At 41.1% G+C, this 14,623-nt stretch overlaps 1 protein-coding gene across 1 annotated transcript in view; it reads left to right on the top strand.

The window, feature by feature from the left end:
* LOC121864523 (WD repeat-containing protein 35-like) overlaps nt 1-14,623 on the top strand; it is a 122,646-nt gene that overhangs the window by 64,562 nt on the left and 43,461 nt on the right. The window contains exon 5 of the mRNA XM_042363594.1: nt 12,099-12,180. Coding sequence (XP_042219528.1) covers nt 12,099-12,180 — 82 coding nt within the window. The remainder of the gene's footprint in view (nt 1-12,098; nt 12,181-14,623) is intronic.

Here is a 14,623-nt window from a genome sequence, read left to right as displayed (position 1 = left end):
TACCATTATCGTTAGCTACTTCTATTGTTCCATTTATTAACAGTAAATAACATTACTTAAAACAACCATATTAATTTTACTACAGCTACAACCAAGGTCTTATTTTCTTCCGTTTTATATGTAGAACCAGTCAGTCACTGGTTTTGTAATCAACGAATACAATGCTGTGTCATTTCCTCGTGTGTTTTAATATTCTACGTATTATTAATGAATTGTATTGCTCATTTTGCACACATAAACATTAATTCAATAAAAAAGACATTCAGTAATAAACAATAATGAATCTTTTGTACATAAGAGAAATGACGCTGTTTACACGATTATGCATTTCGTCTGCACGTTGGCGGGCCGTTCAAACCCGTCGAAATTCAAGTTTCCGCCGTCAAAATTTTTATTTATTTATTTTTTGTGTTCCAATAAAATACGTTAAGAATTAAAAACTCGCGAAATTTGAGAAGCTACTATACGACATTTAACCCTTCAATATGTCTTCAAAGAGACCATGATGCAGAGAAAGTGGTGCTAGTGCTTCCAGGCTTAAGCACAAGTCACTTTCTATCCAGGAAAAGGGTGAATTTCCATGGTCCGGCACCGGTCAGGTCCCGAGGTTGCCGGACTAGAGAGGTACAACCTGTACCACCTACCAAAAATAATGAATGATGACCCACAATTGCTTGTCCTTCCTGTCTCTTTGTAAGTGCTGAGAATCAGGAAGTTTAGAAACATTTTTGTAAAATAACTTGAATAAGGAATCCACAGAATCAGATGTTGTAGAAAACAAAGAAGACTTAGATCTTACTAATGTTATCCAAGACCTCTTTGGATTATCCTTACACTCAATGTTATCCATCAGCTGCGTGGCAGTTGACAGCAGCCTGTTTCCACTCATAGCAGCCAACACTCTTGCCCCAGGTGGAAGTGGTTGCCAAAATGTGGATAGGATGAAGTCAGTCTCAACAGGTTCTTCCTGCTCAAGAAGCTGATTAGAACCAGCCTATCGTCCTGATCCTGGAATCCACTGAAATCAGACTGAGTAGATAGAGGTTTTTGTAGAATTCCTACTGCCCTATTGTCTGGAAAGTGCTTTTTTTTATAGCAGAAGCAGGCTTGTCTAATTTGGGATTAAGTCTCTTACTTAACACCAATAAACCTAAATTTTCTGCCAACTGGGGATCTTTCCATTGTTTAACATATAAAAATTTACTTTTCAAGGCCTTATTCCACCTATTTTGATTTTGGACCTGCAAAAATTCTTTCTTCTCACCTGTAGCTTGATGAAATTGAAAAATTTGATCATAACAAACTGAACAATCCATTTGTGAAATTAGGTTATTTGAGACAGCTGCCATGAATTATGCAAGCCACATGAAGATCTATCATAGTAATCCAAGTGGCTCTACATTTTTTATAATTACATGTAGTATGGCCCCCTTGGGTCTTAGGTGAAACTACTACTACTGAATTCAATTTCTCTACTGACAGACAATCCCTTGTATGTAGTGTATGAGCTGAACTTTCTAGTCCTTGTAGCTCATCACTCAATTCTATCAACTCCTTGTATGAATTGTATGAGCTGAACTTTCTAGTTCTTGTAGCTCATCACTCAATACTATCAACTCCTTGTATGAATTGTATGAGCTGAACTTTCTAGTTCTTGTAGCTCATCACTCAATACTATCAACTCCTTGTATGAATTGTATGAGCTGAACTTTCTAGTTCTTGTAGCTCATCACTGTGTGAACTTTCTAGTTCTTGTGTCAATACTATCAACTCCTTGTATTGTGAGCTCATGAGCTCATCAATACTATCAACTCCTTGTATGAATTGTATGAGCTGAATAGCTCATCACTCAATACTATCAACTCCTTGTATGAATTGTATGAGCTGAACTTTCTAGTTCTTGTAGCTCATCACTCAATACTATCAATTGGTGTTGTATGAGCTGAACTTTCTAGTTCTTGTAGCTCATCACTCAATACTATCAACTCCTTGTATGTAGTGTATGAGCTGAACTTTCTAGTTCTTGTAGCTCATCACTCAATACTATCAACTCCTTGTATGTAGTGTATGAGCTGAACTTTCTAGTTCTTGTAGCTCATCACTCAATACTATCAACTCCTTGTATGTATTGTATGAGCTGAACTTTCTAGTTCTTGTAGCTCATCACTCAATACTATCAACTCCTTGTATGTAGTGTATGAGCTGAACTTTCTAGTTCTTGTAGCTCATCACTCAATACTATCAACTCCTTGTCAGCTGAACATTCTTGTAGCTCATCACTCAATACTCCTTGTATGAATTGTATGAACTTTTCTAGTTCTTGTAGCTCATCACTCAATACTATCAACTCCTTGTATGAATTGTATGAGCTGAACTTTCTAGTTCTTGTAGCTCATCACTCAATACTATCAACTCCTTGTATGAATTGTATGAGCTGAACTTTCTGGTTCTTGTAGCTCATCACTCAATACTATCAACTCCTTGTATGAATTGTATGAGCTGAACTTTCTAGTTCTTGTAGCTCATCACTCAATACTATCAATTCCTTTTATGTAGTGTATGAGCTGAACTTTCTAGTTCTCATAGTTCATCACTCAATACTATCTAGGAGAACACCATGAGTCACATTATATCATAACAATATAAGGGAGAAAACATTTTCTCCCAAATTTAATCATTATGCCTCAAAATTATCATATTATAAGTAATTTAATCCATTAAGATCTCTTATTGTTATATAAGTCACTCATTTGACCATTATAAACAATTAACTCACCATGACGTATCTCTCTCCCGACTCTTATCTCAAGTATCCCTTAGCTCAATGAAAATATTTTTATTTTTTTTTACATAAAATAGTTTCATTTAGAACATTTTATTTAGAAGGAACATCAAGATCTCTATTTGTTGCCAATCAGGGGCACAGACATTATCCCCCAAGTAAACACTTAAGGGAAAATTCTAAGGTGCGCACTATCACCCGGCAGGGTTGACAGTGCTGAGCCACTAACATAGCGCTTTATTGGCAACAGCGTTCACTATTACTCTAGCCATACTTATTGGGTTGAGAATTCCACCCTGAATTGTTCTCATATCACCCATATAAGGATGTAAAGTCTATTTCAACATAACTCTAAATTGCTAGGAAGACCGGAAGGTCAACATTCCGGAAGGAACGCTAAGTCTAGCAGCTTCGCTAAAGTTCGCCTGGAAAGACTGAACCCGCTACTGAGGACATCAAAAATAAAGTTATGAAGAGAAAAACTCAAATCTGGTCTTTATGCTGAGAGCAATTTTAATTATAATATAAGAAAACCAAGGGCGGAAGCCCAAAGGTTTTTTGTGAACGAACATAAGAATAGAAAGAGAGACAGTCATGGCACGTGAATAATTGGGACAAAGAAAACTGTAAACAGTCTACATATATAATATATATAAATATATATATTCACATATTCTCTTTCAGTGAAGACGAGCCCGGGAGGGCGCAGCGACATTCACTGAGTGACTTAAAAGCAAGGGTTAGTCACATTGATCTAAAAGACTTCACAGAGAAGACGTGTTGGTGTCGCCATGACTGACCAGAGATCGTATAAGAAATTGTCCCAATTACAATAATTGAGAGACATAACAAAAGAAAAGTCACTCTACAGTCAGTTCTGCTATAACGCGATAGTTGTGTTCTTGTAAAACATCGTGTTATAGAAATTCGCGTAATAGAAATAACAAAGGTGCAGATTACTCGAAATCGAAAAAAATTTAGTAGTTAGCCTAACACAAAATAGCACAGTCTAAATAAATGTTACATTCATATCTAATAATGAAATCATACAGTAAATGAAACACTTTACCTTGAAAAAATATGAATATAACTTGATGGGGGAGAAGGGTGATTTTGAGGTAGATAACATCGAGCTTCTCTTCAAGGGTTATAGCCTTTCTTTTACGATCATCACTGGGAATGCGATCACCAAAACGCTTCTTGGAGATACAGTGGGACCCCGCTTAACGCGCTTTCACTTAACGCGTTTTCGCATATACGCGGTGCCTTGCCAAAGCTGAACTTTCACTTAGCGCGGAATTTTTCCACATATACGCGGTGAGTGTCCGGCTCGGATGCTATTTTTAGATTTTGACCACGCGCCACCCGCCCGCCCGCCCTCCTGCCTGCCTGCCTGCCTCTCCCTCCTCCTCCCTCCGCTTGGGCAAGCGGCGCGGTAAGGTTGCGCAGTGTGTGCCTTTGTTGCGTTATCACTGACGTCATATGACGTCTCGGACTGTGATTGGCCATGCAGCCCTACCCCCCTCTGCTGCTAGCTGTAATTGGCTTAAAGTATTATGACGTGACTACCCCGGGGAGGGAGGGAGGGAGGAGAGACGACGCAACCCACCACAGCCAGTCCAAGCCAGTGATAGTGAGAGTGAAGTTGATTTTGAGGGATTTGTCAGGGAAGCCCTGACAACTGTAAGTGACAGTGATATTGATTCACCTAGTAATGGTGATTCACCTAGTAATGGTGATTCACCTGAGGGGCAGTAATCTGCCCTCTGCCTCGGAACCAGCCTCCATCCCCATATGCCGACCCATCTCTTCTACTACCGTGAGTGTTCCTTAAAACTTTTCGTTTTTTAACCTATTCTTTATTTTTCCTATGTTAACCTTTATCTTTCCTAACCTAACCTCTTCTATATTACTTGTTTTTCATGCCACCATAAAGTTAAGATAGAATTTTTACTACAACATAGTTATTTGTCGTCAAAAAGTGGAGTTTGGGGGTCGGGCTGGGTTCTATTGGAATTAATCCCATATGTTCTGTTATTCACTTAACGCGGTTTTCACTTAACGCGGGACCCTCTGGGTTCAATTGACCGCGTTAAGTGGGGTACCACTGTATTCTTCTTTTCCATATTCACAGTTAATACCACAAAATTGGAGAAATAGTAAGCAAAAATCGCGTTACAGCAAACAAGCGTTCGCGTTATACAAATATCGTTCCTCTATTCATAAATCGCGTTAGAGCCAATTCGCGTTGTCAAAACACGCGTTATAGCAGAACTCACTGTACTTCATCAATGTGCTAATAAGTACAAATACCATATATAAAATCCTTGTGGAGCTTAGTATCTCAGTAATTATAACACAAATTCGCGGAGCTCTGCATTGTGTTTACTTATAGCTGTAATCGCCAGGCAAGAGATGAAGGTGGCAGTGCGTGCGATGGGGGGTGAAGGAGGGGGTTTCGACAATTGCAATTAAATGCCAGGTAGCGACGTGTCCTCTAAATATTACATATTAAGTAATTATTAGATGTTTTAATTGCCTGTATGTTGGCTGGTGAGTTATTGCTAGGCATTAACATACCTAGGCTAAAAGCTAAGCGTCGCATTGTGAGATTGAGCAAAAATTCAAGATGCTCACTTACGATCATCTGAAGCATCTACTTGCACCCAATGCTTGGATCTCAAAAGTGGATCTCGAAGATGCCTATTATCACATACCTGTTGCTCCCAGGTACAGAAAATTTCTAGTGTTTGCAGTGGGGGATGTAAGTTATCAATTAACAGTGATGCCATTCGGCATAATAATTGCGCCAAAAGTGTTTACAAAACTGGCGAACACCCCCAAGGAGATCCTTGCGAAGGAGGGCATAAGAAATTTTGCCTATCTAGACGATTGGCTGATAGTAGGAAACTCTTTCGAAGATTATCAAAGGGCGATCCAACGTACACTACAGTGAGTTCTGTTATAACGCGTGTTTTGATAACACGAATTTGCTCTAACGCGATTTATGAATTAGGAACGATATTTGTATAACGCGAACTCTTGTTTGCTATAACACGATTTTTGCTTACTATTTCTCCAATTTTGTGGTACAGTGGGGTATGCTATAATGAATCTAATTGGTTCTAGAACCTTGTTCGTTATAGCATTCGTTCGTTATAGGATTAATCCGTTCCAGGCCCCCAAATACAACCACTTAACACTGAAAAATATAATATAAAATTGTAAAAATTGTAAAAAAGTGCATAAATATGCATCTAAACCCCTGAAATAAGGAATATCATTAATATTTGTCATAAAAAAACAATAAATTAGAAAAAAAAAAAATTAAATAATGTTCGTTGTAGGAGTTTCGTTCGTTATAAGCATTCTCAATTTTATAGGTAAAACTGTTCGTTATAGGAATATTCGTAGTAGGATCTGTTCGTTATAGCATACCCCACTGTATTAACTGTGAATATAGTAAAGAAGAATATCAACAAGAAGCGTTCTGGTGATAGAATTCCCGGTGATGATCGTAAAAGAAAGGATATAACACTTGAAGAGAAGCTCGATTTTATCAACCTCAAAATCACCCTTCTCCCCCATCAAGTAAAGTGTTACATTTACTGTATGATTTCATTATTAGATATGAATGTAACATTTATTTAGACTGTGCTATCCTTTGTGTTAGGCTAACTACTAAATTTTTTCGATTTCGAGTAATCTGCACCTAACCCTATTTTCTCCATAAGCCCTGTTATTTCTATTACGCGATTTTCTATAACACGATATTTTACAAGAACACAATTATCGCGTTATAGCAGAACTACCTGTAGTACTAATTCAGAGCCTAGGATTAAAGATAAACCAGGTCAAATCAAATCTACCTACCATGTCAGAAATTGGATTGGTTAAGTCTCCATCGGGACACCAATAAGCAGTCAGTCAGTCTTCCAGAAGCAAAGGTAACAGTTTTGATAAACCAAGTACACGTAGAGGCCTTTTGTGTAAAGCAAGAGGTTTCTTGGCACGATTGGGAAAAACTACTGGGTCTGTTAAATTTTGCCACTATAGTAGTTCCTTTGGGCACATTAAGGAAGAAGCAACTAACTCATCTGGGGTCGAAGTTGCTTCACAGAAACAAAAATATTGCTTCTTCTCTCCCTATTCAGATAAAGATTCATCTGTCATGGTGGACAAATTTGGACAATCTTCTTGGGTTCCCCCTCAAACAAACTTGGTTGTTTGTACAGATGCGTTCAAGATAGGATGGGATACCATTCCTCAAAAGAAGAGTTCCGTCAAAGGAAGTGGAGCAACTCCCTTTGGGACAAACACATAAACATAAAAGAATTAGCAGTACTGTAGTCCTATTCTTTTTGGTTGCAAACCCAATTTTAAAAAACATGTCGTTTCTGTTTGCCATGGACAACAGAACGGCAGTGCTTTGTCTCAATCATCAAGGCTCAACCAGATCTTGTCCCCTTTTCACACTGTAAAAAAAAATAAAAATAAAATAAATAAATAAAAAAAATAAAAATAAAAAATCAAAGCTTGTGTAACACAAACACTATAGTATAATCTGGTTTTACGCGGTTAATTAAACCCATGGAGATCTGTGTATAAAGCGAAATGTGTAAATAAAATAACAGAACTTATGGGATTAATTGAAATAGAGACTGGGCCTCCTGCCAGACTACCCTTTTTTTGGCTATCGCCGACACAGTACTGTACTGTACATTGTAGTGAAAATAACATCTTAATTTTATGATGGTATGCACACACACAATTAATATATAAGAGAAATATCAATAATATTAGGTTTTTTAACACTTACGTTAGTACAGTAGAAGAGATGGTTGGGCACACGGGGATGGGGGGTTGGTTCCGAGGCAGAGGGCAGATTATTGGCCCTCACCTGTTTCTCTATCCACCACAGAGGCTAGCAGGGCCTCCTCTTCAAACCCCTCGAAGTCCATATCCTCACTATCACTGACTTGGACTGGCTGTGGTGGTTGGCGGGTGAGGAACTCGGTGATGTTTTGTTGACTGCTAGCATTGATGTGATAGTGATACAGCTGAACATAAGGCTCCAGAGATTGCAACAGAAGGTTATTAGACACTTCGTAGCGATGATTGACTGGGTCTTTCTCAGCTGACTCGATGACCCCCTTCACATCACCATGTGTTAGTTTCTGCTCTTGTTGTTCTGTAACACCTGGCTGCTCACTGACGTCATCATCTTCCAACATCCCGTCCGCAGTCACCTCAGGTTTCCTGATTACCTCCAGGATGTCCTCGTTGGTGGTCTTGGAGAAGCCTGCAGCTCTAACACCTTGTGCAGCCTCTCGTTCATTCTCCAATGCCACAGCAACAGACTGAGCCTCGCCAGCCACCTCTTGCCTCTGCCTCCCACCTGGGATACCCTCCAACACATGCCGCCACACGTGCCGAATCGTTGCCACAGATAGCTGCCCCCATGCCTCTACCAAGAAATCAACAGCCTTCTTCACATTAAACAGCTTCCAGAACTGCTTGAGCCGCACTTCATGGTCCGCCAAATCTTGTTCGTGTTCCTCGTCCTCGCTCTCGCTGTCAGTGCCACTCTCTAGGTTCTGCAGTTCATCCTTGATGTTGGTGAAGTCATTCAGGAGCCGAAACTTCTTGGCAGAGATAGCAGCCTTAACGTTGCAAGTCAACTCCTGATCCATGGGCTGGATTAACGACGTAGTCTTAGCGGGAAGGAAGACCACTTTTACGTTGGGGTGACGATCCAGCAAAAGGGGCGAGTGTCCTGGTGCGTTGTCAAGGAGCAACAAAATGTTGAATGGCACATTAACATCCACGCTCATGTCCATATTCTTGTAGGCATGCAGCTTGCCTGCTTTGTGGATCACAGACAACTTCAGCTTAGCAGTGCCAGAGGCATTGGTGGTGAACAGTACGGTGATGTGCTCCTTCTGCATTTTGTGATCCTGACACGTGCTAGCAGACTTGACTACGAAGGTCTTGGATGGCAATTTCTTCCAATACAACACTGATTCATCTATATTGAACACTTGGTCGTCGGTGTACTGACCTTCCAACATAATTTCCTGTAAAAATGGGGGAAAATTCCTGGCAGCAGCCCGGTCGGCACTTGCTCCTTCTCCGACTATCTCAATATTCGTGATCTTGTTGCGTCGTTTAAAACCTTGCAGCCACCCAGCGGAAGCACTGAAGGGCTTGGGCTCCGCAACCCCCATTTTTCTTGCTACTGCTATGTAGAGTTCCCGGACGTAGTTCTGCAGTGCCCGAGTGTTGACCGCCATGTTCCTTCTTGACTGACGAATAACGTAGTTTACCAACAAACTCTCGCTCTTCAACAGCACCTTCATACCCCTCGTAACACCATCTGTGAGGGAAATACTCCACCACGCCAAGCCCCTCATAACACCACCTGTGAGGGAACTACTACTCCACGTGATGCCCCTCATAACGCCATCTGTGAGGGAGTTACTACACTACGTGTCTGCTGTTCAACACCTCAGTTCACATGATCTACGTGACCTCCACTGTGAACATAAATCTGTATGTTCACTGTATGTTCCTTCACCTTTCTCTAATGAAGGCTTTTGTTAAACCACCAATGTATGTGATAAGTAATTTATGTCCAATGTATATTTTCAGCCTTCGGGCTGGAGAACTTTTTTAATAAACCGTTTATTATTATTATTATTATTATTATTATTATTATTATTATTATTATTATTATTATTATTATTATTATTATTATTATTATTATTATTGTTATATTTCACCAGCGAGAAACCTACAGACTTGGTAATGTTCATGTGTTCATTGATTTTGCCGGCATCCTTCTTGATAGTGCGGATCGTCGATTCATTCACTACATATTGTCTGGCCAGATCCACCTGTCTCGTGCCTTTTTCTAACTCCTGGACGATCTTGTACTTTATCTCATAGCTTAAGGCACATCGCACCTCTTGGGCTTGGTCCAAGTAGTTCAGGGCTTCTCGGGGGTGGTGGGGGTCCAGCGGAAGCCGTTGTGTAGAAAGAAAAAACAAAACCGGTTCCTGGGCACGAGTGAATATACGCGGGGACAGTGAGACTGACGCAGCGGTGGAGAGTGGGGGTGGCAAGGATAACTAGACCAATCACAGAGCGCGGCGGAGGGGGTGCGTGGGTGGTAAGGCTACGTGGGCGCTGATGTCAGTGGTGACGTCAGCGCCCAGCACCTTGCCCTGCTGCTTGCCGCGTATATGATGGTATTTACCGCGTAAATGGCCTCCGCGTAAAACCAAACTATACTGTACCTCAAAGCACCTCACATACCGGGAGTACAAAACAATTGGCAGATGCATTGTTCTGTCTCAGGCCAGTATCGACGTAAACAGAATGATCCCTAAAGATATCGAAGTTCAAGAGTCTAGTGAGGAGGTTTGGAACTCCACAAATAGAGATCTTTGCCTCACATAACAATCACAAGATGCCAACTTATGCATCTCTGGAACTATCGAATCTTTTAGGAAATATTCTACTCATAGATTGGAACAGTTGGAATTCAATCCATCTGTTCCCACCTGTGAAAATGTTGCCCAAAGTGGTTCACAAACTCAGATCCTTCCAGGGGAAAGGTCCTCTTAATTGCACCATATTGGATCCTACATCCGTGGTGTTTGGGTCTGTTGGACTGGTGCCTGCATCCATTACAATTGCAACAAGGATGTCTAGAACAGGTACTGCACCCTCAGTTCGAGATATCCTTGGCATTTCACGTTTGGAGTTTCTAAAAATATGTTTAAATAGATTGTTGGGTAATTCCAATATAGTTAACCAAGTGGTAGCAGGTCATAGACCCCAAACTTCTATGAGAAAGCTTATCAGGTTAACGACTCCAGACACAGTCGGAAACAGTGGTTTTAGAATTTTTAGATTCTCTGTTGAGAGTTAAGGGGCCTTCAAGGATCTACAATTGCATCTTATAAATCAGCATTGGTTGACCCTCTGGTGTGGGGTTTTAATATTACTTTGAACCCAAGAATTTATCAAATGCTCAGATCATCCTTTTTAATTCAGAGACCCCCTTGGCCCAAGAGAATCCCACCTTGGTCTCTAGATAAAGTTACTAAATTTCTTATGGGGCCTAAATACAATATAAATATGAACTGGGACAGATTGATCTAGAAGGCAGCCTTCCTTCTAGCAATAGCAACAGGTATGAGAATCAGTGAACTGATTTCAATTTCCAATAATCCATCATTATTGGTATTTTCTGAGAAACATGTCACCCTCTTTCCTATGGAGATTCTAAGAAAAAATGAAAGAGAAATTTTCAAGCTCAACCTATCAGGATAAAATGGCTAATGGATGAGATAAGGGTTCCTCATATATTGTGCCCAGTTAAGAATCTTCAAGAATGGTTAACCAGATTCCCTAATCGAGGCCCATATGTATTCTCACAGGATGGTAAGAAATTGTCTCCTAGTCAAATGACAAAATATTTATCTCAGTTAGTGAGTCAAGCAGACCCTGGCAAAATATTTTTGGCACATTACACCAGGAAATATGCAGGGTCTGTGGCTTTTCTGCAGCATATGAGCCTCAGTCAGATCAAAGAAGTGGGCTTTTGGAAATCTTCAAAAACCTTTCAAAATGGCTTTCTTCATTTATCTCTGAAAGATGCTTCACATGGGGTGGTGCTGGGGTCCCCTACCTCACCTAGTTAATCTCCACAACCATGACCTTCTTCCTCATCAGAGTACAATGAGTATCCTAATTGGGATATATAAGTTAACATTTTACCCTCCGGTAAATGTTCCCAATACCCCTACTGTATTGGAAAAAAATTCAAAAAGTTAATAATTATAATCTGGACCTAAGCTAGCAGAGTCTTATACGCAATGTAACCTCCCTCTCCACCTCCTGTTCTGATAATCAAAGCTAGACACCACATTCTGGGTTGAACAAGAAGTCTTTTTTTTTTCTAAAAACCAGTTTTTGTGATATAGTCCAGAATGCGACGTCGACATCCCACCCATCTCCACCCACGAGAGTTGACATTTGTTTACTGCTCGTTCTAGGGCAACAGATAACGGTAGCAATGCGTGTGATGAAGGGTGCGGGAGGGGGTTTTGAGAATTGCAATTAAATGCCAGGAAGCGACGTGTCCTAATATTACGTATTTAAGTAATTATTAGATGTTTTAATTGCCTGTATGTTGGCCTGGCGAGCTAATGTTAGGCATTTACATACTTAGGTATAAAGCTAGACGTCGCATTCTTTTCTATGTCACACCTGTTTCATAATTTTATTATGCTATTTCTTATTACAGTCGACTGGCCATCGTTGATATCACGGGACTACTTACATTCTTAGATCTGGACACTCGCTCATCGGACAGTAGTGGCTCTGAAGTAAGTCCCTGTAATTGTAATGGAAATTTACTTTCCTCTTTCTTTAGAATATATCTGTTCCGGTGTTCAAATGAGGATGATCTAATTTGAAAGTCTTTCAAACACCATTGTCTTTGCTATTTTTTATATTTTTTATTTTATTTTTTTTCAAGTTTAGTGAGGGGTGAATGCAGATAGCAACATGACATGCAAAGTGTCTCAACCAACATTGTGCCCCTTACTTTGGGGTTTGCTGTGCATCTTACAGTAATTTCCCCATTAGCTGGAGCAATTGGTGCAGAGCATTTCCTGGTTTGAGAGATTTCAAGGTACAGTAAAATCTCGATGATACGAGTAGATACGAGTTGAAAAACAGCCATAACACCTCACAGCATGGCCCAGTAGCCTGCCTGGTGGTTGCTGTATATCGAGGACTTACTATATTTTGTTTAATAACTGACTGATACAGTCTTGCAAAGCTTAAGCCAATGTTTATCAGAGACACATTTCTTCTAATCAGTTTTTGTTTTCAAGGAGATATATGTTGGGACACATGGCAAGGTTGTGTATGGACAATTGGTGGCAGGTCTTAAGTGTGAGGAAGGTTTACTTGGCTTTGCCTCCATGAATTTTACATATACAGTATAGTCTGCATTTACGCGGTCAATTGAACCCGTGGAGGTCCGCGTAAAACGAGAAACGCGTAAACAAAATAACAGAACATATGGGATTAATTGAAATAGAGACTGGGCCGACCCCCAAACTCCACATTTTCCGACACAATACGTACGTTGAAGTAAAAATAGTATCTTAATTTTATGATGGTATGCACACACACATAATATAGAAGAGAAATATCAATAAGAGAATAATATACTGTACCAGGTAAAAGAAAAATCAATGTTTAACACTTATGTTAGTAGAAGAGATGGGTCGGCATACGAGGATGGGAGCTGGTTCCGAGGCAGAGGGCAGATTAGTGGCCCTCAGCTGAATCACTATCACTATCCACCACAAATGTCAGGGCCTCCCTCACAAACCCCTCAAAGTCACCATCACTGTCACTATCACTGACTTGGGCAGGCTGTGGTGGGTTGCGGGCGAAGAAGTTGGTGATGCTACGCTGACGGCTAGTGTTGATGTGGTCGTGATACACCTTGATGTACTGCTCCATACTTTGGTCGAGAAGGTTATTGAAGACTTCATACCGGTGATTGACAGGGTCTTTGGAAAGAGTGAGCTTGAGTTTCTCGGCAAACTCGATGGCATCCTTTACATCACCATGAGTTAACTTCTGTTCTCTTGCTGCCGCACCACCTGCCTCCTCACTGATGTCATCGTCTTCCAACATCTCGGTGGCAGTCACCTCAGGATCCCTGATTACCTCCATGATGTCGTCGTTGGTGGTCTCGGAGAAGCCTGCAGCTGTAACACTCTGTGCAGCTTCTCTTGCAAGGTCCACTGCCACTGCAACAGACTGAACCTCACCAGCCACAGGTTGCCTTTGCCTCCCACTTGGGATACCTTGCAACACATGCTGCCACGCGTGACGAATCGTTGCCACAGACAGCTGCCCCTATGCCTCCACCAAGAAATCAACAGCTTTCTTTACGTTAAACGTTTTCCAAAACTGTTTAACTCGCACTTCATGCTCCGCCAACTCTTGTTCTGGATCCTCGTCGTCGCTTTCGCTATCTGTGCCACTCAGAAGGTTACGCAACTCATCCTTGGTGTTGGTGTAGTCGTTCAGGAGCTTAAACTTCTTTGCGGAGAATGCAGCCTTCACGTTGCATATCAACTCCTGGTCCATGGGCTGGATTAACGACGTAGTGTTGGGAGGAAGGAAGACCACTTTTACACTGGAGTGATGATCCAACAGTAGGGACGAGTGTTCTGGTGCGTTGTCAAGCAGCATCAAAATGTTGAATGGCACTTTATTTTGCGCGCAGAATTTCTTCACGTCAGGAATGAAAGAGTCGTCAAACCAGGAGAGGGACAGACCAGTAAACATCCACGCCTTACATGAGGTTAGCCAGTGGACATTTAGCTTGGTCATGTCCATGTTCTTGTAGACGTGTGGCTTATGGGCTGTGGATCACCAACAACTTGAGCTTACAAGTACCGGAGGCATTGGTGGTAAACATGACGGTTATGCGCTCCTTCTGCAACTTCCGGCCATGACACTTGCTGGCAGACTTGACGACGAAGGTCTTGGAAGGTAATTTTTTCCAAAACAGACCGGATTCGTCCATGTTGAACACCTGGTCGTCGGTGTACTGTCCTTCCTCCATAACTTCTCGTAAGAATGGAGGAAAATCCAGGGCGGCAGCACGGTCAGCACTGGCTCCTTCACCAACAATGTTAATGTTGGTTATCTTGTTCCGTTTCTTAAACCCTTGCAGCCAACCAGAGGAAGCAGTGAAGGGTTTGGGCTCTGCAATTCCCATCTTGTACGCCACTGATG

The sequence above is a fragment of the Homarus americanus genome, unplaced genomic scaffold (genome assembly GCF_018991925.1).
Source record: "Homarus americanus isolate GMGI-L3 unplaced genomic scaffold, GMGI_Hamer_2.0 scaffold25860, whole genome shotgun sequence".
Classification (NCBI taxonomy): domain Eukaryota; kingdom Metazoa; phylum Arthropoda; class Malacostraca; order Decapoda; family Nephropidae; genus Homarus; species Homarus americanus.
The sequence above is the reverse complement of the archived record's forward strand: the minus strand, read 5'-3'. Positions and strand labels throughout refer to the sequence as shown.